Source organism: Protopterus annectens, chromosome 9.part0, assembly GCF_019279795.1.
Source record: "Protopterus annectens isolate FY-2018-M chromosome 9.part0, PAN1.0, whole genome shotgun sequence".
Taxonomy (NCBI): Eukaryota; Metazoa; Chordata; order Ceratodontiformes; family Protopteridae; genus Protopterus; species Protopterus annectens.
In genome coordinates, this window is record NC_056743.1 from 1367878759 (window position 1) to 1367906674 (window position 27916).

Below are 27916 nucleotides of genomic sequence, written 5' to 3' on the forward strand. Positions count from 1 at the left end.
AAAAGGGGCATTGTACTCAATTATGGGCCTGATGAGGGATGAGTAAAGAGGCACGATGACTTCCCCTGATCTAGATGTGAATCCCTTCATGATTAGGTGGGCTATATAAAATGTTTTTCTAACCACTTTGGTCACGTTGTTGTCAAATGAGAGATTGCTATCAACTTGGGTCTCCAGGTCCCTAATTACTTCTTCTGTACTTAATGGATTACCACCTATGTGGTAATCTGTGGGCACTTTGTTTTTGCCAAAGGGGATGACTATATACTTTTTGACGTTTAGCTTGAGGCCATGGCTCTGGTACCAGTTGTCTGTTTCTATGAGGCCCTTTTGGAGGATGCTTGTGTTGGCTGGAGAGTCGATTATGGTGCCCAGTTTGCAGTCATCTGCGAACTTGGTCAGCCACAGGCCTTCCCTGTTGGCCTGTACCTCCGAGAAATGTATACCGAACAAGAGAGGTCCCAGGACTGAGCCTTGTGGGACGCCACTTGTAACTGGTTTGGAGTCTGACATGGCTCCAGCAATTCTAACCATGTGGGTTCTGTCCTTGAGCCAGTTTGCAACCCATCTAGTTAGTAATCCATCTGGTATTGAAAGCACAAGGGTAACAGGTTATGGTGTTTCATGTATGGGGCAGTTATGCAATCAAATACAACAAATTCTTAAATACTCAATTCCTAGCTTAAAAATGAATATATCAATAAATCAGTAAATAAAACAGTAAGTCATAAGTATCTTCATCCACCTATTAATGAAAGAGCAAATGTTAAAGGAATACTGTACTTACTATTTCCTCCAGAGCGCTTTGCTGTGGGAAAAACAAAGAAAGGTATAAAAAATATTAGTTTGTTAAAACGGTAACAGAAAAATGAATTCATAATCTTTCCAAATGTTAGTTATGCATAACAAGCATACACACACACACACACACACACACACACACACACACACACACACACACACACCCACACATATATATTATTTACAAATGATCTGCTTTTCTATCTTCTAGTATATAGTCATTTTACAAACTGATTTTTTTTCTTTCAAAAAATGTAATATCATGAACACATATAAAGGTATAACACTGTTAAGAACTCTAATGAATTAGTTACAAATCTTCCCCTACATAATCAGTTAAAATGCAAGAATATTGGATAAATGATTAACTGAGAAGTGTTCCCAGTGGAATAAAAAACACTTAGCAGTTCAGTGAAGCCTGAAGCACTGTGATTTCATTTTTCTGTACATAATGTGGACAGATTTAGAAATATGTTTACATGTGGCTTTTTTGTTTAGCATTGAGATACACATTTCACCACATTCCATTCAGCTGCTGAATACACAGGATTGTGGTGCGTAGTACTTCACAGAAGCAGTTTTTATATATATATATATATATATATATATATATACACACACACACACACACGCACGCACACATTAAAATGTAAAATACTCCTGGAATAGCTACATGAAGATTTTCACTCTTCTCAACTTAAAGATTTTCACTGTTCCCAACATGCACTGAAATGACCTTTAATGATACTACATACATGTCATTCCTGCACATGTAAATCCTTGTTGGGAATTATCATTTTGCTGAATTAGTTGCAGGGCCCATTGTAGCTGGATTAGCTGGTTTGATGATTACACAAGGACATTGTACAGCAGTGCATATGGGTATGGGTTCACCTGTATATCAGAACCACCAAGTAATCTAATAAATCTCCATGGCTACCAGCAGCTAGTCCAAATTCCAACTAGGTGTGATAAAAAATCTAAAAGGGAATCCATCCTTGACTGGGTCCTAACTAGCAACCCCACATTGTACCCTCACACAGGCAGTCTCCCAGACACCTTAAGTGACCACAACATAATATACTTTATACATACTAGAACAAGCATATGCAAAACCACTAACTATATATCCACTAGAAACACAAAAAAATTCTCTCCTGAGGTCCTCAACACTTTACTGTGTAACTGTGACTGGACCCCCCTAAATCCCTCCCACTTGACCAGGCTGTAGCATATTTCAACAAAACATTTCTACAACACCTAGACACTGTCGCTCCATTGTGCAAAATCAAGGTTAGAACCTCTACAAACCCCTGGCTCAGTAAAGAAACCAAACAAATCCTCAAGTCCAGAGACACTGCCTGGCGTTACTATCAGAAAAACAAAGAAACACAAAGCCCAACTAAGTACCAAGAACTGTGCAACCGTGCAAAAAAATGCATTAAGCTGGACAAAAAATCCTACTACACAACATTACAAACTAAATACCAACACAACCCACAAAAATTTTGGAAAGATGTAAACCAGCTACTAAAATCCACCCACAAGGCTACCCCCAAACCAACCACCCCTGACACTAAAGTTCCTATCGAAACACAATTCAACTCCCACTTTGTGAACTCAATTCTATCCTTAGTATCACAGGACAGTTCCTTCCTCACTATCCCCCCAACACAAATAACACTAATACAAGCTTTACCCTCAAAACAGTTTCCACCACTTCAATCAAAAGCATGCTCTCCAAACTAAAAACCTCATCAACATCAGCCGACCTACTCCCCAGCTATTTCTTGAAACTTACAGCAGATGCTATTGCTATCCCAGTCTCCACTCTCATAAACAGATCAATTGTTGAAAACTATGTGCCCAAACTCTGGAAAATATCCTATGTTACACCCATACATAAAGGCGGGACCTCCACTGAACTTAATAACTACAGACCCATTGCTTTACTCTCCTCCCTGGCCAAAATCCTAGAAAAATGCATCCATACCCAGATGCTAAACTATCTCCTAGACAGCAACATCCTGTCACCTACTCAGCATGGTTTCAGACCTGCCCATAGTACCACTACAGCTCTCCTCTGCTTCACAGACACAGTAAACCGTCTCAAAAATGAAGGCCTGCAAGTGTCGACTCTTTTTTTGGATATATCCAAAGCATTTGACACAGTCTCACACCAAATCCTGCTAAACAAACTAAACCAAGATCATCTATCTAATTCCACTCTTACCTGGTTCCAAAGCTACTTAACTGACAGGTACCAAGCTGTGAAATGGGAAAATTCTCTATCTCCTCAGCTGCCCATAACTATAGGAGTCCCACAGGGTTCTATCTTAGGACCACTACTATTCACAGTCTTCACAAATGACCTCCACACCTCCACACAGCATGCATCTATAATTCAGTATGCAGATGACACTACCTTAATCTGTGCTGCACAAAACATTCCTACCCTCCTGCAAACAACTCAACTATCATTCTCTGATGTTGAAAACTACCTTACCAAAGCCCAACTTATCCTCAATCCAAATAAAACTCAGCTTATGATTATAACCAGTTCCAACAAAAACACTAAGTCAATTCACTATCTACTCCACAAATGCTACTCCAATTGCTCCAGTGGCACAGGCTAAGCTATTGGGAATAACCATAGACTCCCACCTAAAATTTGATAGTCATCTGAACTTAACTATTAAAAAAGTACATGCCAAACTGGGGTCACTCTACTGTATCAAACCACTTCTTACCAACAACACAAGATCAGCCATTGCTCGCTCCCAACTTCTATCCACCCTACTCTATGCATCTCCCATTCTGACTAATCTCAACAAAACTGAACTAAGCAAAATGGAAGCTTGCTATAACAGAATTGCCCGCTTTGCTGCAAATTGCTCATATAGAACTCATCACTGTACTGCTTTGAGACAGCTCCCCTGGCTTGAACTGCCCAACCTCCTAACCTACAATCAGCTCTGCCTCTGTCATTCTATCTATTACCTCCCCAATAAGTGTCCTGCCCTCAAAATCCTAGTACAACATCACTCAGCCAAAAGGCCTCTTAGATCATCAAGCAAACTACTACTAGAAGTCACCAACAGCTACAATAGCTTTGGAGATGCACTATATAGTAGTTTGGTGGCTAAAAAATGGAACTCTATCCCTACTAGCATTCAAAACACATCATCCAAAGCCTCCTTTAAAGACCTCATCAGGCAACATCTCAAGCAAAGTTGGCAGTGTCATGATTGCTCCACAGGCTAGTGAAAGCAGATAACATATACATACTAAATCTAGAGCAATTGATAATAGTTTTTCAATCTTACTCACAAACACTGGCTAATCTACAATGTATGTACTGTACCTGTGTACTATGTATATAATCTACCTCCATTCCAAAGTTCAGCTGTACACCACAAATCTATTACTTACCTTTATTTTTAAAATTAATATTTTTTTGATTGTTCTCTCCACTGTAACTGTTTGTGCCGCATACCACTGTAAAAACATGTCTCTTGTAATTGTGTGTATACTGATTATGTCTAAATAACTAAATGTGTCTGTAATTTTTTCTTTGTGGAGCTTTTCTCCCCGGGCCTCTGCTGAAAAAGGGCCTTTTCGGCTCAGTCAGACACCCCCGGTTAACAAATGTAAAATAAAATAAAATAAAATATGTTTAACATAGTGTTGTGCTCCTGCAGAATCTGCAGCTCAGTATGGGTTCATATTCAAATCTGTTTTTTTATCATTCATCTGACAGTACACACCCAGGAGCAATGGAATCATAAGGTCTAGGAAAATAAATAATAATGTGTAGCAGAATGTAAGTAACGGAAAACCATTAAATACAAAGTACATCTCCATCAATGCAAGCCCAGAAGCTAAATGCATTAGCACATCTGTTGTGTTCCTAGTCTTCCTACTGCCACTGCTGCAGATGAACCAAATAACTAGTCAACAAGTTCTGTTTAAGGAAGTCAGACATCGGAGAAACTAATAACCAATATAAAACAAGCCACTAGCAGAAAGGTAGTGAATGTCTATTAATTTTAAGTCAGGATACTGCCGGTACGATTGTACAGAGATCTTCCATTACAGCAATGACTCATAGCTGTGACTATAATCCTTGTTGTCATGGATACCACTAACCTGAGCAGTAGTACTAGTAATGGTAATGTGGCATGAAGCTTGGCTAATACAGGAGAGAATACAAGTACCAATGTACAACACTACAAGGTAACAGTCACAAAGTTCTTTTCAAGTAAAAGGGCTGTGTGAATTATTCCTTTTTAATAGCAAATGAATGAAAGACAGCTGTTCCTGTAATACATGAGAAGTAAGTGTCAGTCCAAGCTCATAAAGTCACCATATGCTTCAGATAGCTAAAACCATACATTATCACTATGATTGTGTGCAATGGTCCTATATTACAGGATTATTAAATAAGTGAAATGAATGCAAAACTCTGCTAATGCAAGCCTTCTATGAATCTAGTTCTAAATAATGTACAAGAGTATTGCAGTGTTACAGCTGCTGAAATGCTCAACAATTCAATGTACTTTATTAAGAAATTAGCTGCATAATGTAGAGATGAAGGGTATATTTTTTGCAGGTGTAAAGTTTCTCTTTTTTTAATTACAGAAAGTTAATGGCAAAATACACTGACAACATAAGGGTCATGAATTTATGCTCTATTCTTATGAAGGGTCTATAGAAGAGCGCTGTGGACGAGATATGTGTCATGCAGACTGACTCACTCATACAGAGAGATCAAGGACAGACTTCGCTTCATACATTTGCGGAACAGCCCAAAAGTACACACATTTACCATTCCTTTCATTTACTCTGTTTTTCCTAAGTTAATGCCTTGGTGGATTTTATTACAGCTCTCACGGTAACTGTCAACTCTTTGTGATAAACAGAATGAAGATAGCATGCTGATGCATGCATGACTGAGAAAGACATCTGCGTTACAGAAGAGCCTTATAAAATTATCTGAGGAGAACAGAAGACACATCAGTTGATTTTCAATTTAATTTCCATGAAAGGCGGTCTATAATAAGATTTGTGTATTTTGCCTAATTAGGATGGATGGATGGATGAAGTTCTGTTATGGCATTTCCTCATGGAAGTTTACTCACAGTAGCATAAGAGTCCAAAGACTGAAATATAATGTATTATGTATTCAAATATTTCATAGCCTAGACTCTAGGCATTGTGTGTATAAAGATATATTAAATGAAACAGCAAGTTAGGAATTTGGAACATTCACAGTAACAAGTACACATACATTGCCAGTGCTTTGAAAATTAAAGTGTCTAAAAATGATGTCTCCCTAAGATCTACTAGACCAGCAGGCATAATGACTATGGTCTTTGCCTCCCCTGCACAAGATACAAGGTTTGATCCTGACTTCTGACCAGTTGCTTGTATGGATATTGCATGTCCTTCCTCTGTCTCTATGGAGTTCCTCCTACTTCCCAAAAATATGCTGAATGTTTCCACCTCAGACTTATCCTATAATGTACTTGTGAACAGCAGTACAGACTCTAGATGGTGTCTATAAGGGGGAAGAAATGCATATACTAACCACTTTGGTATTAATTGTGATGCGCAGTATCCTCAAGATGGGAGAACACAAATCACAGACTGCATGCTGTGTCAGGGTTAGGAATAAAAATTGGTTATATGTGATTCAGTTGTGTTGACTAATATTGGGCATGGTTAGTTACCGGTGATAAGTAGATTGAGGATGCAGCCTACTCTGACTTACCCAAGGGACTCATGCTAATGGTGGGAGAGGTGTATGTGCCCCTATTGGCCAGTGTGTGTCTGCCATAAAGCCCAGCCCTGGTTTAAAAAGCCACTGGCTGGTTTTCAGCTACCCAGCTTGGGTTACTTGTGCTAGTTCTGTTGAGTGAAAGCTGGACATAAAACTAATGAACCTGCCAAACATGAACTAAAAATGTCAATGTAAGTTCACTGACAGGATGGAGCTTGGAAGTAGTTGGCATGATGGTAAGGAGAAGGCTGGATATCCTATATATCAAGGAGACAAGATGGAAGGGCAATGCAGCAAAGCCACTTGGCTTGGAATCCGGAGTCTATTACACAGGAGGAGGAGAGGCTAGAAAAGGTGTGAGAATTATAGTGAGGGAGAGACTTGGAAGGCAGTGAGGGATATTACCAGAATTAGTGACAGACTCATAGCAATCAGACTCCAATCTAATGCTAGAACAGTATTCATAATCTCAGCCTAGGCCCACAGGAGGATTGTGATAAAGAAGAACAGAGTGCATTCAGACAGCAGTCACAGGACCTACTAGATAAAGCAGAACAGCATGTATTGGGGTTTATAATGGGTGACCCGGATGTACATATTGGGACAGACAGAACAGGATATGAGGACTGCTTGGATCCACACATGTGAAGCAACAGGAATAAAGAAGGAGAGCCCATTCTATACTTCTGTCTGGCAAACGTCTTGATGGTAGCCAACACATGGGTCAGGAAAAGAGACAGCCACAAAATTACATAAAATAGTGGCCAACATGCAACTCAGGTAGACTTTCTCCTAGTAAGAAAAGGAAACTGAGGTAGAATCAGTGGCTGCTCACAGCATAAACTATTATTACCACAATCAGCTGCAAGCAATGGTCAGAGAAGACTCTAAGGTCAACAGAGACTAGACTGAAAAAACTGGAAGTTATCTAGAATGAAAGCACAGGAACTGAATGAATTACTCAGGGCTCTAGCACCTCAGGAAGAAGAGGGAATAGATGGAGTTGAAGAAGAATGGCAGCTCTTCAAAACAGCATGTGTGAGGACTATAAACAGGTATGTGGCCAAAGCAGGTATGAAAGCAAGGTATATACCATCACTGCATTGCTCTAAAACAACTCAAATGGCTAGAACTTCCCAACTTCCTTTCCTTAAACCAGTTTACCCTAACCTACCCTATAGTACACCTACCTGTCAAATGTGCAGCCATACAGAACCTAGTTTAAATAAACCTCAACAACAGGACCCTGAGATCCTCCAACAAACTTCTATTAAAAGTTACAAAATCCAATTATAGCTTTGGAGATTCTCTTTATTCTAATAACATTTCTAAAACATGTAACACCATCTCTCAGAATATACTAAACACAACTGACCCAGCACAGTTCAAAGACCTGCTAAAGATCCATCGAAATGGCAATTGGTTATGCTCTTGCTCCTCACCAGGCTGAACTTACTTGAAATTTCCTGACCTCTACTCATCCTCTTGTTACTTTTTCAACTTACTTCACCGATGTATACTTAACTTTTGCAAAATATTTATAGGTTATTGAACATTATTGGACAAATATTAGTGAATAATTATTCTGTTGTATGGTATGCTTTCTTTATGATCTGTATAATTCTTCTGATCTGTAAAATTTTGTGCTGTTATATTGTGTGTTTATTTTTTTATGTGGAGCTTTTCTTCCCGGGCCTCTGCTGAAAATGGGAACTAGCCCAGTCTGACTTCCCCGGTAAACACATTTTAAATAAATAAACAGATAAATATAAGGAAATCTGATGGTGGAATACAAGAGTCCAGGAAGTCATCAAAACAAAGCAGTGCAGGAGAAGTGGGAGACAGAAAAGATTTACAAGATCAGAAAGGATACTGGTTGGCTAACAAAGAGGCTAAGAGTGGAGCTGCAAAGGCAAAAAAACAAAGCACCAGAGGGCACTCCACCAGCTTCTTGAAAGCAACTTCATAAATGGAGCAAAGAAACTCTGTCAGGTTGTAAGGCAAAGACAGAAAGATAAGGAAGGTACTCAGACAAGCTTCTTAAGGAGTGCAAGCAACATCCTGCTCACCAGCTCACAGGATATCCAAGGCAAATGGAAGGAATACTTCCAGCAGCGTCTGAATGAAGAAAATCCCTCAGAAGCTATACTGCCCCAGATACAGTCTACAATGAAAGAAGAGGAGAAGCCCACCTTAGAAGAAGTAAGAACAGCACTGAGGAAAATGAAGTCAGGGAATGTACCAGGCACAGATGAGTTTACGGCAGATATGATAAAGATGTTGGGCGAGAGAGGAAGAATTGGCTCCTGTGTACAAGAACAAAGGGGCCATGCATTACTCTGATCAGTATAGAGGTATCAAACTCTTGTCACACTGCATGAAAATCCTGGAGCCAGTGACTAATACATTAATATGCAGAGTAGTAGGAAGCAAGATGGGAGATGAGCAGTTTGGATTCAGATCGTAATGCAACACAACTGACCCAGTGTTTGCAGTCAGGCAGATGGCTGAAAAGAAGCTAGAGATAAGAAAGGAGTCCTACTGGGCATTTCTAGACTTGGAGAAAGCATATGACAAAGTTCTAAGAAAGCTGATTTGGGCAGTCTTATGGTGGTTTGGGGTTTCAGAAACTTTGGTAGAACTGGTGCAGGCTATGTTGCATCCATTGACTTAAGTGCGAACAGTGTTTCGACTCACAGAGAGGTTCCTAGTGGGAGTGGGTGTGCATCAGGGTTCAGCTCTGAGACCACTGCTATTCATATTGGTAATAGACTGCATTAACAAACAGGTTGGAGGGGACAGGTCAACAAAGTTACTGTATGGAAATGACATGGCATTGCAGGCAGACTCTGAGCAAGAACTTCTGTAAAGGCTAGAGGAATGGAATGCAAAACTAAAGGCACGTGGGTTGAAACTGAGCACAGATGAGACAGTTGTAATGGCAGCAAATGGTGTAAATAAAAATATGAGAATTTACATAGAAGGTAAAGTAGTGGAACAGGTTAACAGCTTCAAGTATCTCAGAGGAGTGTTTGGGTAGAAAGGATGTCTGAATGAGGAGGTCAAAGCTAGAACCAGGGGACTACAGACAAACACGCACAGAGTGTTAGGACTATTGTATGATAGAAGAATGCCAAAGAAGCTGAAAAGTAAGGCATACAAAACAGTGGTAGTACTGTTTTGCATAGAAACCTGGGCAGTAAAGACAGAGCAGCTGAGGAATACAGAGGTCATGGAGATGAATTGCCTGAGATGGATGCTAGGATGCATACTATGCAACAAATAAATGAGGACTTGACAGCAGAAGCCAAAGTAGCTCCAGCTGCAGGCAAAGTCCAATATAACAGATTTCTGCAGTTCAGGCACATGCACAGAAAAGCAGAAGACAATCCGGTGAAGATGATTTTGGACAGATAGAATGAAGGTAAGAAGAAACCAGGGCATCCAGCAAAGAGGTGGATGGACTGTGTGACAGAGTACTTATGACAGTCAGCATAAGTGTTGAAGATGGTAGGGGAGTGGCATTGAATCAAAAAAGAAGGCAACAGCTGACACAACACCCTGACCCCATGTAGAAAATGGGATAAAAAGGGGGTTGATAATGATGATGATAATTCCTTTATATGGATGGTATTTTTGAGGACTACTCAAAATCATGTCCATAGATTAGGGAAGTGAATGGTTTTCAAGGACCAGAGAAAGGTAAACCGTAAATCTTTGGAACAGTAAGCAACTCCTTATGTGACACCCTAAGATGACTTGTGAAAACAGAAGGCTTTAATTACTCCTGCAAATGAGTAGGACGTATGTCATAAAGAACACTGTAGGTAAGCATCAACATTTTAAAACCACACATGGCAGCCAGTGTAGATTGAGAAACATAGGTGTTGTTACAGTTATGTCAAGTACCAGGCAGAATTCTAGATGCATAATTTTGCACTTGTTACAAGCACACCAATTCATAGGCCATAAACCTGAAGTCGAACGTGCTTTAGTAGTACAGATAAGACATTGCCGGTATATGAACTACAGCTGCAAGATACAAAGATTCACATGATGTCTCAGTGATAGCTGAAACCAGACTTTTAAATGTTACTAAGTTTTCAAACACTAGGCCAAATATCACAATATGAAATATAAATTACAACTGATTTCCAATGTAGATGAGAAAGGAGAAGGGAGAGGAAGGGGAAATAAGATGGAAATGTAACGGTGTGTACCGTGCCATTTTCCCTGGATTAAACTTAAATTAACTCCAAGCTATGGAGTGAATGATAAAATCCAGCAATCCTTGAGAAGAGTACACTAAGGCGCAGACCCCCGGGTAAAGGAGAAGCAAATCTAGAGTAAAGATTGGTAATGTATGCCTCTGTCTCTTTGCTATGAGTTCCCTATGAGGTAGCCTATACAATATGAACAGAAGCATAGCCAAGATAGAATCCTGAGGCACTTTACATTCCAAGGGGAAGAGTCCACAAATATTAAGTCTGCATGTCACATGCAGAAAGTGGCCAGTAGTAAGTGGCAAATCACTTAAAGAATGTGCTAGGCAAAGCACAGGGTTCAAGTGCTGAATCATGATTATTTGATCCACGGTCAAAGGCTACTGTGAGATCAAGGATGTCCAAGGCACAATGCAACTATTGGCCTTCACTATCTGGTCACTGACCATTCAAATGAAGGCAGTTTTAATGTTCAGCAAGAGTCTAAATCAGAGATTTCAAACTCACAGCCCAAAGTCTCATGTACCTCTGAAAGCAGTGCAATTCTGGGTAAGGAAAGCTGCTATACTACATTCACAGTTTTACTACCTTTTGATTTACTTTGGGAATTGTAGGCCACAGATCAGTGTACTAGTTGTCAAGAAGCCCCCATTGTCATTTGAGTTTGAGATCACTTGTCTAAAGCCAGACACATGTGGATCAAGCAGGCAATGTAATTTGAAATAGTAGTTTTTCTGTGTGTATACAACTTTCTTAACAACATTACCTATGAAGAGAATGCAAAAGATCGGCTAATCATTTTCCAGCATGTACAAAGCAAGAATTGTTTTCATGGACTCAAGTCATTAAAGCCTCTTTTACAAAGATGTAAAAAATATCCTCAAAATGAAGGAATAATATGTAAAGCAACAGGCAACCCAAAGGAAGATGTATTATGGAAAATAACAGGTTATCCAAGGAAAGATTTAACACACTTGTAGTTTAGGTCTTGCATCCAACCTGCATTACACTGGAAACACAGATGGAATTAGATTTGTGGCCTTGTTATAGTAGATATAGTTAAAATTCAACCAGCCAGGTAGAGTCTGTTTGGACTGACACTACATACAATGCAATGCTCAATAGTCAAACACAAGATGACTGATTACTTTATTGTTACAGTCTTATTTGCAAAGCATATGAAATCATCACATTCACCTGAGAAAAACTCTTCACAGAAAGTAAAGAAAGAAACAAAGTAAAGTTTTTACCAAAAAGTGCAGCAGGATTGCTCAATGCAGAAGAAATCTGAATGGCAAAAAAGATGCTCTCTTGCATGAGATGTCCTGCTGATAAGTGGCACAATATGCCTTCAGACTTATTTTGTACTAAAAAGGGGTAATCCATCTCCATCTACAGTTCACCCACCATATGACTCTCAGATGCTTGGAATCAAACCATAGCGCTCTGAAAATGGTTTACAACACGTATGGGTAGGAACAATGGAATCTTTTATCCAAGGAAAGGAATGTAAAACATGAGATTTGGTAATGCACCAATTTGTCCTGGTACATCTTCAGAATGGGGTTAGTTAAATATATTAGTAGGAATTAAGAGGGTGGGGGAGGTAAGGGTTAAATTGGGAGGAAGGATTGGAAGGAAATGTGATATGTGCAGGGAGGGGCCTAAGGGATTTATGCAAGTGAAACTGGGTAAGGAATCACATTTAGGTGTGAACTTGCTGCTGCAAGTATTACGTCCATGACAACCAGAGGTATTATGGAGCAGGTAGGCCTTGGACTTGGTGAGAAGTGGTAAGGTTGGTAAATAGCAAAGACTGGTGAGGTGGAAGTGGTGGCATTGTTGTGATATTATGATATCACGATATTCTGACAGGATAGTCTGCCTGTATGAAACTTGGTTGAAGGAAAATTGTGTGGGGTAGTTTATTTTTGTTTGGTTTCGGTCATGGTGTCAGGTAGCATGCGTTGGACGAAGCAGTGGTTATGCCTTCTCATGACTTGAGGTTAAAGTTTTTTTTGTTTTTCTTTTTCGCGGGTAATGGTTTGATGAAGGATATCACAAACACAGGGGCTGCAGGCACTCAAGCGTTGCAGTTGATTCTGATTAGGTAGCCTTGGTGGGTGGGTAATGGCATGCAGTTCAAGAGGTGCATTCGTTACAGGTTTACATGCTGGCAATCGGGTAGCTTTCAGACATTTTGTAACTGTCTGATACTCTGGAGTAGATTGTTTGTTGAGTGGCTTTGAAGTTTGGATGTACCCTATGGTTGGCTGGTTGGTTGTTTAGTGTTCGCGGGCTGTGAGAGGTTCGTAATTTCAAGATTTCTCCTGTGGTTGGTTTTCTTATGTTGTGGGAAGCTTCTATGATTATGCTGGATGGTTCGTGTTTTATGGGCTGTGTAAGGTGGATGTTGTTTCTCCAGGTGGGGGAAGGGAATTGGACGCATGGGAAGTGGCAGAGGAAGGGACTGCTCGATAATACTCCAACGTATGACAATGAAGTTGAACGTACATAAGGGAACATTGTGGTGAAATTATGTTCGGCAGTGTACAACCCTTCATTACTCAGCAAGTGTTTTTCTTTTATGGATATCTATTCAGCTTCACATATACTGATTCTGCCTCAGTGGACATGTAGTTTTAACCAAATGCCTCCCATGAATGATAATATGCTGGGATCATATAAGGTCCCTATCATATTATACAAAATCTTGATGGATGATATCTGTTAGGTTAGTTCATGTAGGGTGAACCAGGATTCACTAAACCCACACAGTATTTTATTCTTTTAGCAGAGCATTAATACTCAGATGTAATTTAGCATTAAATTCCTACCATACAGTTAAATGCAAAACTGGTTGCACTCCATAGTTAATCTATTTTTTTGGACCTCGCTGTGAACTAAAAGGAATGCAAGTCCACCACAACAACATATTTGGTAATTGTACTTATGAAATAAAGGGCAGATATTTTGTGGGCAGCAGGTAGTAGTGACAAATAAATTCATGTGTATTAGTTTACAATAGAAAATTCAGGACTTCTCCCTGCATAGGAATTCAGAAGAAAGTTTTTTCGAGCAGCCCAGGTGCTGCTGACATTGGTTCTTACCCAACACGGGGAATTGTTTGAAGTTGGTAGATACAGTTTCTTTGTTGGTGAACGTTAAAATAAATAAATAAATAAATGAAAGAAAATAAGGGAGGTGATTGCATGGGTTTTCTTTGGTTACTGGTTTATCATTTGTATGTCTGTTCAAGGCTCATGTGCTGGGTTTCTGCTGTGAAGGTGGAGGAGCTGCTTGGTGGATGGCTTTGAACTGACCCATTAGATGGAGGCTGGCGTTCCGGTCTCATTCTGATTGTGTGGGCTGCTGTTTTGTTGGTGGTAGGGGTAGGTTTTGTGGGGGATTGGTGGATTTTCATGTTTTGGGTGTGTGACGAGTTGGGAATGGTTAATGGCGGAGGCCACTGTTACTGTCTTGAGGTGATTTCCAGGGCCATCAGAAATGGCTCATTGCGGTGGTAGTAAATTTCATGGGCTTTAGGTAATGGGGAAAAATGCATGCTGCGCATGTGCAGAGTGTGGGGGGATGGTTTAGATTGCATGATACTTGAGCAATTGGAACAGTATGCTAAGCACTCCTCTTGGCCTCTTGGTGCCAGAAATCTGGACAAAGGCCCAGAATTAAGGTCAGATTTTAATATCATTCTCAGGGGCGTCTTAATTCAATGTTAGGATATATTTTAAGTGCAATCCATGGTTGTTGTGTCTTTCGGCTTTTCCCGGTTAGGGGTCGCCACAGTGGAGCTCCGGTCCGCTAATGATTGGTAGTTGATTTTTACGTGCCGAGTTACCAGCCCTGACGCACAACCTTCAATGAAGGTATGCCCATTCACGCGTGTCTCCACGCAGAAGATGCTCTAGCTGAGAATCGAACTGGACAGCGTCTTACTGTGAGGTGACAACGCTACCATGGTAAAATAACTAAATCATATGAATTCACTAAAGATATAAATAAACCAGCATATTTTATTTACCCTATGACCTTCCTGGCTGAAGTTGATAGTAAGCCACATTTTGCCCATTTGTTCCACTGTATGACTATTGTTCCTCATTTTGGAGATGGCTATGCCCTGGTTTCTTGCTCTAAGAGGTTGAGAGGTCTGCCCCAAGAGGCTGGGTTAAATGTTGCTTACATTTGTACTTATGGATTTGTGGCCTGGCTTCATAAAGCTGTTACCTGGAGTGAACGTTGGGTCCCAGGGTACATCTCAGTTACACAGTTCTTGCAGAATGACTTTTTCCAGATTTGGTTGTTTCTGATAAAATAGTAGTTGTCGGCATATTATTGGCTGCTCATTACATACTGCTACTGGGAAATGCCAAGTATTACAGCTTGATGTAAAATTTTAACCCCGGGTAGAGGCAGAGTTTGCTGTCTGTGTGCTGAATGAGGTGTGCAGGTTGAGTGATTCTGGGAGTGAAGTGCACTTCATTCAGCAGCAGTTTCACGGGCTTGAAAGGAGATGTGGGTGTTGATTTTGTGCTGTTCATGCTCAGTTGTAGCTGCAGCAGCCCTGCTGCGGTATTGAGGGTGTTGCAGTTAAAGGTGGTCTGGAATGCTTTCCTGTTGAAGACATATCTTGTAGATTTATCACTAAATAATGCAGTTTTATGCTAAGTTAACTACATGAATAGAGAAAGGGATTAGGTCATATGGTTTACTAAAGGAAGAAGCTACATTACAGCAGGTGACATTTTAGAGGACTATTTGAGGGTCCTGTAGTCTTTGGTGGTTTACTGGTTATGTAACAGTAAGATACAATTTGGTGGTGTGTCACGTGTAAAAAGGTCCCTATTTCTGAGCACTTGTTCTCCTTTTATTATATGGTTTTGTCCAGATTTCTTGATGGATTTTGAATTGTTGGAGGCCTGTGGATATCGGGTCCAGGCTGCACATGCACATGGTGCATTGGGTATATCTTGGTGAATGGTATCGGTCTAGGACGAGTACTTTACACTGCACCATGAAGTGTGTTTTATATGGGGATCTATGCCATACCAAATTGTTTCAGGGCAACTGGGGTGGGTGGTACTGTCTTTTATATGTACTTTAGAAGGTAGGATAGGGAAGTGGTTTGACATCGGTTGGGGCTATTGCGGTAGGGTCCTTTAAACATAATTTGGGGCTGTTGCGGTAGGGTCCTTTAATCATGAAGTCTCATTTTGGTGGAATGTCATGGCGGTTTGGTACTCAGCTGAGCTGCTGAGAGTCATTGCTTTTCCAGGTTTTGAATGATTTCTTAGGGATAGGGAAGGATGGGTGGTTATGTCTTGCCTCTTACAGGTGTCATACCTTTCAATGGTACAGATTTTACAGAAGGTACGCAGTTTGTTTTATACTTGGAGGGGTGACGACAGAAAATGACAGATATTTGAGCATCATGCTTCATACTCATCAGAAAATGTAATGTTAAATTTGTAATTTTATTAACTAGAGTTGTAAGTGCAATAATTACTGTTCTAATTGGGTTGGTAGGTTGTGGTTAAATGTGTTATGTATTTCAGACTATTTACATTTCATTGTCTTTGCAGATGGTACTTCCATGGGGGTTTCAGCTGGTGGATTGTGATGCAAGGAGGTCATAGATGGTGACAACAGTCTTCGTATCAGTTGATGGGTTGAAAGAAGTGGTCCCATCAGGTGATGGTTGTGGCTGTAAAAAGGGTTGTGACTGGTAGGGTGTCATGGAATGAGGTCATGGGTAGTGGTACAGTTTGGGGGGGCTGGGTTGGGATGCTAACCTCATTTCTCAGCTTTGACTGCTGCTGTTATTGGGAGTACTGTGTGGCTGTTAGTGGATAAGCATGGAAGATTGATGCACACATTTTCTCTAGTTTTACGGTCCTGAGAGGTATGTGTGGTTTAACGTTTGGGTGTGTTTCATAAACTGTGGTTTTGGGTAAGTAGTAGGAAATTGGGGTGTGTCATACACATTTGTGTTAGCTGGCAATTTTATGGTGTGTGGAACACATTTTGGTTTGATGCCCCATATTGTGCAGGATGGGGGAAAAGGGGTTATAGGATGGGTCCTTGCTCTGTGAGCATGGAGGGGTGGAACTTGTTGGAATCAGGCTTTTGGGATGGCAGTGGGGTTGGTTGCGTACACAATATGTAGTTCAGCCACTGCTATCTTTGTAAGGGGGTCATAGGGGTGAGTCGTACCTTTTATCTGCACATATGCTGCAGAATATTGGGTTTTGGTTTATAGTTTTGGCCCATGTCTCTAATTGGTTCGAGATTATTCTGGGTTCAGGTATACTTGAGGCAAATTAGGTGCATAGTGTAGTAGGTATTTAGTTAACATTAAGGGGATTTGGGGTAGCACCTAGGTGGGGTGGAATTAACAGGTGAGGTTGGGTTGGTTTTGGGATCGGCAGGTAATGAAGTTCAGTTCTTTAATAATGGCAGTACGCAGTTAGGCATGTCAGATTTGGGTGGAGCTTGGGCCTGCATTTACCATTACCTATTCAGTCTATTGTGTTGGTAGAGGGACTGTGATCGGGTGATGTGACGCTGATATGGTTCATATGTTGTGGTAGGGTTGGTAATATCTCATACTAGTTTAGGGTTTAGATGGAGTACTACAAGAACCATTTCATTTCCGCTTGAGTGAATTTTGAAGGTAGGGTTTTGGGCAGAGTAGGCATTAGGGTATTTTTGGTTATTTTGGGAGCAGGATACTTTGTTATGTGGAGATAGGTTTTAAGCAAGTTATGTTGTAAGGTATGTTTTTTTTTTTTTGAGTTTTCAAAAGTTAGCATGCTTTTCTACTTTATGTTGTGGCTAGGGTTTTAGCCAGGAGGGGCATTAAGAGGTTCTGTCAGCGAAGGTGAGAAGGACTTTAGGTGCTGAACTTTATCTGATAGTGGGAGGGATGGCTCTTGGGAGATTATTATATAAGGCTGCTGTTATGGGTTAGTTGCTTAATGCCATGATGGCCACTTAAAGCATGTTATGTTTACAATGGACACTTGATGACGTTAGGTGTTACTGCTATGACTTTGGCAGGATTTCATGTGGTTATTACATTCTTTTGGTTGTTAAATGGGGATGTAAGGGGCATGAAGGTAGGCAGTTTCTGGGGTGCTTAAAGTTTGGGGTGTACAGTTGGCTGTGAATGTCTTTTAAATCCTTGAAGCTTACATTGGCTGTGAGATATGGAGTATTTAGTTCATGTGTAGTGGTTACATTGGGTTATGGATTTACAGTTTGTTACACTGGCATTAGGAAAAGGATCAGTGATTTGTTTTCACTTGTTGGGTAAATGGCTATTTTGTTAGTTATGTGATAAGGCTTTAGGATGTGATGATACAGATCCATTTAGTTAGTGAAGTAGGGCACACTGAATGATGTTGGCCTAATGAATTAATGGTGGTTAGGTTGCTGAAAAGTTTATTGGAGAGAGGGGGAACAGCCTTGTTAGGGTGGTGGGTGGAGAAGAGAGACAGGTACGCCCTCTTCTGTTCTCCCTCTGGTTTTGGATGGTCATTCCAATGAATTGAGAAAGGAAGTGAATATTGAAGGTGGCTAGATAAATAAGCAAGCGGGGGCAAGGACGCTGGTTATTTGGTTGGATGTTAATTCAATAATGGATAAAGGAAGTGAGTAATGGAATGCTGCTACCTAAGTAATATAGGTGGGATGTGCAATCCAAAAAATGGTAAATGAAGTGAGTAATTGACGCTGCTTCATAAGTAAGCGAGTTGAAGGTATGGACGCTGCTTACTGGATCAGGATGAGCAAGGTCACACTGTCCTGGTTAACATTACATGGATGTGGATTTTGGAATTCATTCAGATATATATTGTGTTGTCAATTCTAATTAATAAATATTGGCTAATAATACTATGTTTATGAAAGTAAATAAAGGTCGTCAAATGTCATTCGGTTTGATGTTTTATTGAAGGGGACCCGGACAAATTCACTTCATACAGTTCAAGTAATGAATGTTAATTTTTTGTTATGGAAGCACCACAGCGATACATTAGCGAACAGCTCATTAGTTCTTCTTGCTGTGGTTAAACAACACGTTGATGTGTTTATCAGCAGTTTATGATGATTTCTCAGTTATATTTCTGACCACTCAGCTGAACTAATGGCAAATGTGCATCATGAGGTAAACCTCAGATTCTACACTTTTGCAGAAACCTAAGAGAATCACGGCATCACACCCGGCTTGTCTAACATATAGAAAAAGGATGTTTGTATTTAGGTGGTATTAGAAATTAGGTAACAATTTCTTTACTCTATTTCAGATGCTTTAATTGAACACTTCAGATACTGTTGCATTCCCTAATAGGAGTAACTTAACAGCTGTTCTAATATAAAGACCCTCTTTGTGTGGGTCTCTGATTAGGACATTGTTCTCTCTTATCATCAGGTGGAATATTTTCCTCTGATGTTCCCATTGTCAGAGTTTTGGAGGTTTGCACACCCTTCTGCACACCTAGTATCCTTCACTACATATATTAAAACAGCACACCAGGTGCCAGGTGATTTTTTCAGTCATGGAAATCAGAAAAAAAGACTCAGGCACTTCAACTTTTCAGTGCCAAAGTAGGATATATATATATTTTTTTTATGGAAATGTGTGGTTTTGCAGAACAATCCAAACACAAAACCAACGCAAAGGAATGGACTTCACTTTTTGCCAAAATAAGTTTAGTGTAGTAGAAATTGAGTTGTTTATGATATTTAATATAGCATTTTGGTGTTTCAGAAACTTCACATACACATTTTTGCTTTATGCAAATATTATCGGGAATGGAGAAACATCTTTTGTTCTAAAACCGCAGGATATTTGCCAATTATCATGTGTTTTTTGAGACGCAACTACCCATATAGGGACTGTTCTATACAAAAAGGGATAGGTGGCATAGTACTAAATATAAGAGAAATTTAAGCCAATGAAGTCTCCATATGTTTACCAGCTCACAAGACAAGACTCGTACTAGAACTATTAGTACTACCTGGGAGACCGGAATGACATGAAGTGACATCATAACTCCCAGCATTCCAGCACAGTATAAACAGTGTAGAAAGGAGAAAAGTTTGGCCGACAGTATATCTCATAAGACGATGGATATTGAAAAAGCCTAGTACAGGGACTGACCAGAGGGTCAGTTATGCAGTTTTAGGCTGATTCCTGGTGGTTAACCTGTAGGTTATTCCATCCCTGCAGTTATGCAGTTTTAGGCTGATTCCTGGTGGTTAACCTGGAGGTTATTCCATCCCTGCAACAGTCTCATGTCCCCATTTTCAGATATGAGATCCCTGCAACAGTCTCATGTCCCCATTTTCAGACATGAGATCCCTGCAACAGTCTCATGTCCCCATTTTAAGACATGAGATCCCTGCAACAGTCTCATGTCCCCATTTTCAGCCATGAGCCATTCCTTTGGCAGTTACAAGAGTACGTAATGATAAGAAGAAAAAAAAAAGGAGCTTCAGAAGAACAAAATATATTTGCATTTGACAACAAAAGTATACAAATTTTTGATATTAACATATTTTACTTAACACCTTACACATCTCTCTCAGTTAACCCAATGTAGAAATATACACAATTTGAATGGAGTTAAGAGACATGAATATGGTATATATAACTAAATTAATTATCCTATGGAAGTTTGTCATGCTGGGAAAGGCATAATGAATACAAAAGTTACAGAAGAAAACATGACAGCTTTGTACACTAACACAGAGAGAATACAATTGTGTTTTATCCAAAAGTGAACTTGATACGTAGATTTGTGGTACAACAGGTTAGAAAGTGACAGTCTTGGTTACTGCATAGGAGGCAGCAAGCAAGCAAAACTTAGGTTAGATATAAAATGAAAATATAACAGAGAAAATAAGGTATAGTAATAGAATTTAAGATGGGAAATAAATATTTATTGTAAAGATGTCCACATGATGTGATTTTTAAATAATGTTGTAGTGGTGCAAAGCCATGACAACTTTATTCTCTGGCTGAATCAGATTAAATCATTTGGAATAAAGCATTTGCAGTGGACTGATTCAATAAGTGATATTTTCAGGTTAGTATGACATTTGGGATAAGGCTTAATAATTTTGAGTGAAGTGGATGGTGATTGCCAGAGTTATTGAGCTAAAATGGAAAAAAAGTGATCATTAGTTTGTTTTGTTGGGCGAGCAAAACTGGTGAATCTAAGTGGATGACCCTAAGGTTGTCTCTTGTGTTTCTTAGTGAAGTCCTACTGACATGACATAAAATGGAAAGCAAACTGATTTGAAGAAAATTTAGTAGTAAGGCCTCTACTAGCCTCTACTAGGAGTTCTTCTGTTTGTCAAACAGCACCAACTTTTGATAAAGCCAAATAATGATGTTCCATACAGGGACCTAGTGTGACGAAGTGCAAATCTGATTAAAGTTATTTGTATGAGCTGTAGATCTTTTCTGAGGCTACTGCAATTAAGAGAATCCTATATTTTACTTGTGCACAGATTAATCCTTTAGTTCTTACCCATGGGGTTGTGGAAGTGTGGCAGTGTCCTGGACCAAAATAGCAACTTATTTTGGCTTTAGTCTGGTATTGGAAGTATGGATGCTGATCAAGCTGGAAGTGAAGACATGTAAAAGGTTATATGGTCCCTAGGGGTTGGTGGTTGTTGTCAGGTATGCCAGTTTTATCTTGGTACAGCTTAAACTTCTATTGCATTGCAAATATAATAACTGTTTTCTATGAGTTAAAGATAGGTTTCATACTTATAACCAAGAGGCAAGTAAACTGAAGTCAGTCAGTCTTCTTTTCTTTTTTGTTTTGTGGCAGGTGGACTGGGGAGCTGCATCCCTAAATAGCATTTTCAACTGCACATATAGCTGTTGGCAGTTTAGGCAGGTCAGTTAATAGGCTGTTTATGGCAACTGAAAGCAGAAAGTACAGACGTGTACACTTACCATAAATGTAGATGTTCCGAGTGTATTCACTGTTGCAGTCATCACACTTGGATTATCCTGCCAGGGGTAGACCTCAGTCGGCCCAAATACCAGAGGCTTAGTATTTCTGTGTCAGTAGCTGTCCCTCCAGGACTGACGTTAGGTCAACAGTGGTATAAAATCAGGTAGCCGACACCATTACATCAGTTTTTCTTGCCCCAACTGTCAGGAGCCCTCAAATAGGGAGCTAGGTTATGGTGGAAGAACACCACCAGTAGAAAATAAATGCCAAAAATTCCCTGTAAGGAGAGAGGAAAGAAAGAGAGAGAGAGAGACAAGGGGGATGGAGGGTGGGAAACCAGGACTGCAACAATGAATGCACTTGAACATCAACATTTATAAGTGTACGCAACCATACTATGTTCTTCGTGTATCACTGTTGCAGTCATCACACTTGGGTTGATTCCCAAAGATGAAGAAAAGGGTGGAGGCAGTCAAGAAGACTTGGGGCTGGCTAGGATGCCCTTCAAGACTGTGGTGGCAAAACCTGCCCTGGATTTGGAGAAGATAGGCAGGTGGTAATGTTTGGTGAAGGTATGAACAAAAGTCCATGTTGCAGCCTCCAGGATGTCTCTGGTGGGCCCCCTCTGGGAAAAGCTGCAGAGGTGGAGGTTGCCCTGGTGGAATGCATCCTGATCCCCTTTGGGGGTGGCTTCTTGTGTTGTTTGTAGCAGAAATGGATGCAGTGTGCTATCCATTCAGAGATTGATTGTTTGGATATGGCCTTGCACTCTGCCCCTGCTATGAAGTTGACTAGCAATTGGTCAGATTTTCTAAAAGATTTAGCCCTATCCAGATAAAATCTGAGCTGTCTGTGCATGTCTAGAATGCAGAATCCTTCCCCCCTTGTTTTGTGGGTTAAGGTAAAAGGTGAGCAAATGAATGGATTGGTTGAGAGCCACACTGGACACCACTTTAGGCATGAAGGATTGGTTAGTCCTGAGGTACACCTTGTCAGCATGGAAAATGATGAAGGGCTCTACAGCCATGAGTGCTCGTAGCTCTGAAACTCTTCTAGCTGAAGTGATGGCCAGAAGCAAGGTTGTTTTCCAAGAGAGGAATTTTAACTCTGCTGAAGCTGCAGGGGGTAGGGTGAGCTTTTCCCACACAAAGTTAAGATCCCAAGCTGGGGTAGGAGCTCTTCTGGGTGGCATTAAGTTGTTAGCCCCTCTTAGGAACTGTTTGATGAGATGGTGTGAGAAAAGAGGTGGCTCTGTGCTGCAATGAGCAGAGATGGCAGAGGCATGAATTTTAATAGAAGAGAAGGATAGACCCCTGTGTAGTAGGTCTGCTAGGTATTCCAGCATGAGAGGAAGGGAGGGCTGTGCTGTTTCGGCTCCCTTAGCCTGGATCCAGGTGCAAAACCTTTTCCACTTGTTAGCATAGGATTTTCAAGTGCTGGGGCATCTGACCTCATGTATAACATATAGGACTTGTTTGCTTAAGCTGGCAGCCTGAGGAGAGGTCAGGGAATAAGCCAGGCTGCCAAGTTCAGGGTCTGCAATTGTGGTTGCATGAATTCTCCATTCTTCTGGGTCAGGAGTGTTGGGATCTGAGGTAGGTGCCACGGTGGCAGGGGTGACAGGCTGTGCAGCAGTGGGTACCAGTGCCGGCATGGCCAGTCTGGGGCAAACAAGATTGCCCTTGGTTTTTCCTCCCTTATTTTGAGCAGTACCCTTGAAATGAATGGTAGAGGGGGGAATGCATAGATCGAGAGGTTTACCCATTGGAAGGCTAGAGCATTCCCTTTCCAGGTCTTGCTGTGATGTGCCCTGGTGCAAAATTTGCTGAGATGATGACTGAAGTGGGAGGCAAAGAGGTCCACCTTCGGGGTGCCCCATTTCTGGGTTACAAGGTTGAAGGTTCTGTGGTCTACCTGCCACTCATGTGGGTCTAGTAGGTTCCTGCTTAAGTTGTCTGCCAGAGAGTTTAGGGAGCCTGGCAGGAATTGTGCTAGCAGGTGTATTTGCATTACTGAGGCCATGTGCCAAAGGGCCATGGCGAGCCTGCAGAGAGGATAAGAGTGAGCCCTTCCCTGCTTGTTGATATACCACATCACTGTGGTGTTGTCTGTTTTGATCATTGGAGGCCCTGGGGAGAGTAGGGGTCTGAAAGCTGTCAGGGCATGCTGAACAGCTAGCATCTCTTTTTGGTTGATGTACAGATGTATTTGATTTGGCTTCAATGGCTCTGAATGCACCTGCCGTCCAGGTGTGCACCCCAGGCATAGTCTGATGCATCTGTGGTGAGGGTCTGTGCAGCATGGGGTTGTGAGAAGGAAAGTCACTTGTTGTGGTTGCATGCTGCTGCCCACCAAAGAAAATCTTTTCTTAAACAGGGTGTCATAGGTATGATAGTTTCCAGATTTTGAGAGTGTTGACACCAAAGGCTTTTTAGGTATCATTGTAGTTTCCTCATATGCAGTCTGGCATATTGAATGAGTAGAATACAGGAGACCATGAACCCCAGAGCTTGCAGGATTTTCCTTGCAGATAACTGGGCTCTGGTGGCTAGTTGAGAGAAGTAGCCTGTCAGGCTTGTTTTTGTGGAGTAAGGAAAGCCATCTGGGATGCTGTGTCCAGGCTTGCTCCCAGGAATACATTTTTTTGTGTGGGGACTAGTTTAGATTTATTTTCGTTGATAGTATACGCCAGGGAGGTCTGTAGGTCCTTTACAAAGGTCAGATGCTGTAACAGTTTTTCCTGACTGTCTGCCCGAATCAGGTAATCGTCCAAGTAGGGGTAAATTTGAATATTTCTTTGTCTGCAAAAAGCAGTGGCTGGAGCCAGGCATTTTGTAAAAACTCTGGGAGCAGTGGATAAGCCAAAGGGAAGCGCAGAGAACTGAAAGTGCATAAATCCTGCCCTGAAATGTAGATATTTTTTGCAAGATTCCCCAATTGGGATGTGTAGGCAGGCCTCTTTTTGGTCAAGGGTGTCTAATCAAGCATCCTTGGAAAGCATAGGAAGAAGCTGCTGGAGGGTGAGCATTTTGAATTTTGGTATCATCAGAAAGGTGTTTAGAATGGATAGATTGAGGATTGGGCACCAGGTGCCCTCTTTTCTGGGTACCAGGAAAAGTCTGGAATAGAAACATTGGCCTATCTGGTGTGCAGGAACATGCTGTATTGCCCTCATGAAGAGCAGGGAAAGGACTTGCTTTTTGGCCTCTGCCCACTGGTTTGGAGGAAGATCTGGGTACCCTTTTGCGGTTGGCAGAGTGTGGAAATAAAATTTGTATCCCTCGGACACTATGTTGAAGTCCCATTGGTAATAGAGGCCCAGTTATTTGCATGGAAGGAGAGTTTTCCTCCTAGGGGCACAAGCAAGTGGGCAGAGGTAAGAAGTGGAGGTGTAAAGTCATTGTGAGTTCTTACCATAAGGAGGTGGCTTAGCACTCCCTGTTTTTGAAGTGGAGGAACACCATTTCTTAGATCTCTGCATTCCCTGGGACTGCTGTCTTGGGGGGGGGGTCTGCTTCCCCTGAGTCTGGGGCTGAACTGGCCTGGAGGGGGCCGGAAATGACCAGTGCTTGGAGGGGCAATGCCTACTGAACCTCAGAGGCTTGACCTGTAAAAAGTCTAACTGTCTGCATAGATTTAGCTTTCTCTTCCATCTTTTTTAAGATCTCTTCTGCCTTGGTGCCAAACAAATTGTCTTTGTTCAATGGTGCATCCAAAAATTTTGATTTGACATGGTCTGGCAAAGTCTGTTCCTTAAGCCAAGCATGCCTTCTAAGGACAGAACCAGTGACTGCTGCCCTGCAACATGCTTCTAGGGCATCAAAGCCACACTGCAAGGTGTGCTTAGTAACTTGGTTTGCAGATTGCATAAGCTCTTGTAATTCTTTATTTTCTGCACAAACAGGAAAGGAAGATATTTTTGTCTGAGGAGTTCCATGGTATGCTGCTGATATTTCAACATGTGGAACTGACAATTTAGTGCTCTAATAGCAATAGTTGCAGAGGTGTATACTTTTTTACCCCATCTGTCTAAAGCTCGGGAATCTCTGTCTGAGGGGGTGGGATTCTTAGCTGAAGTTGCTTTAATTCCTTTTGTTCCTTGGGAGATGAGCTCTGGGTCAGCAGTAGGATTTTTGAAAATGAATTTGTGAGAGTCAGGGACTCTATAGTACCTGTCATATTTCCTGGGAGCAGGAGGAAGGGTGACAGGAGTTAAAGTACATAAAAACATCATCCAGGACAGCAGGAATGGCTAAAGGTCTGGGCTGTGGTAAATCTAAGAATTCCCTGAGTCTCTTTATTGACTGAGGATAGTCCTGACATTCCCATTGGAAATGCTCCCTTAAAGTATCTAGGTTTTCACCAAATGAAAAATCTTTGGGAGGAGAGGCAGAAGGAATGGATTCCTCATAAGCAGAGAGGGGTTGCATGTCTTCATTATCAGAAACCTCAGTCTCATCGGACTCCTGTTCAGATTAAACTACTGGGGACAAGTCTCTTTTTCTTTTGGAAGGGGTAGCCTGGCTTTCCCTAATAAGGTCTTCTGCCATTTTAAGCATTTGAGACTGAGGCATGGAAGCAGGTGCCTGAGCTTGGGTCGTCATTTTTTAGGCATAGTTCGTACCCTGGGCCTTACAAACTCGGTAGTTTTAGAAAGAACTGAAAATGTGAAAGAAGGCATCGGTTTGTGTTGAGCATTGGTAGTGCAAAGAACTTCCTCAAAAGCTGGTGCCAGCTCAGTGGCTCTGGACATATCCAAGGTAGAGACATCCGCAGGATCCTTAGTCGAAGAAGAGTCTCGCGGCATACCGGACTCCGAATGGTTCTCTGTAATGGCTTGTGAATCCACAGAAGCGGGCATCAGGGGCTGCGAAAGCACCTCACTGAGGAGAGGAGAACTGATGACTAGTTTAACGGAAGCGTCAGGAATTTTGGACCTGTGCGGTCTGTCTCTGTCTTTATCCTTACGTTTTTTTCGAAGATTGGTAGTCGGATGGCTTACCAAAGCCATATCAGAATACGAGGACGGAGAGTGAAAATATTTAACTATAATAAGGGCCTGATGACGTATAGTTCTGGCATTGAACAAAGCACAAAAGCGACAGCGAGGAACATCGTGGTCTGGGTCTAAACAGGTGACGTAGTAAGAATGGAAGTCTCTGTGTGGTATTTGCTTTCCACAGGTGAGACAATTGTTAACTTTTTCTGACATCGGTTAGAGCAAGAAAAAAGGATCCCCAACGGGGTACTTAGCTTTAGAAGATTTCAACTTCAATTTGGAAATGAAAACTCAGGTAGCGGCCAACCGGCACTTGTTCGAACTCCTTCTGCTTCTGGCTCCTCAGCAAGAATGACTGATGCAATGGCATCGGCTGCCTGATTTTATACCACTGATGACCTGGCATAAGTCCTGGAGTGACAGCAATTGACTCAGAAATACTAAGCCTCTGGTATTCGGGCCGACTGAGGGCTACCCCTGGCAGGATAACTGCAACAGTGAAACATGAAGAACATCAGCTAAAGTTGTGGCTTTCCTTGACTAACAGGGATGGTACCAGAGACAGAGGAGTGCATTTTTACCTAGAATTTTATGTTTGAAATATATTCTTTAAAACAGAAGGCAGCCTTTGAGTTAAAGCCTGCTTCCAGTTTATGAGCAGTGAGTGATCACCAAGCTCAAATGACATCTCCCTTGTTTGTGTTTATAAGAATTTTAATAGGTAGAATCTAGAGTGCTATAATTTAGTTCATTCTGGTGAAAATTTATACTACTAACCCAGGTGGCTACTGCTATGGGCTTGTTCACCCATAATGTGATACATGGCTCATATGCAATACTGTTACCTGAACCTTGATGCTAGATGTGTGCATCTTATCAAGGGTGTGTTTCTAGGAATATATGTAGCTATATACAGTGTAGAGTTGATTTATAAGACGGTGGGAGTATTTTTATATGTTGTTTTAAATTATGTCTTTCTATGTATGTGATTTTCATTTTTGTCTGTCCCATGATGAGCTGATTGCACAGAATCTCATTTAATCCACACCTGTGTAGATCTAAATGAAAATAAAGTTACTCTCACTTTTTGACTATTTCTGAATTAAGGAGAACAGTTTTGCGC

At 41.1% G+C, this 27916-nt stretch overlaps 1 protein-coding gene across 2 annotated transcripts in view; it reads right to left on the reverse strand.

The window, feature by feature from the left end:
• The window catches only part of LOC122812081 (gamma-aminobutyric acid type B receptor subunit 1-like), a 2214644-nt gene that overhangs the window by 844894 nt on the left and 1341834 nt on the right, over positions 1 to 27916 (reverse strand). For both annotated transcript variants that reach the window (XM_044084349.1, XM_044084350.1), the window contains one exon: positions 788 to 808. In XM_044084349.1, coding sequence (XP_043940284.1) covers positions 788 to 808 — 21 coding nt within the window. The remainder of the gene's footprint in view (positions 1 to 787; positions 809 to 27916) is intronic.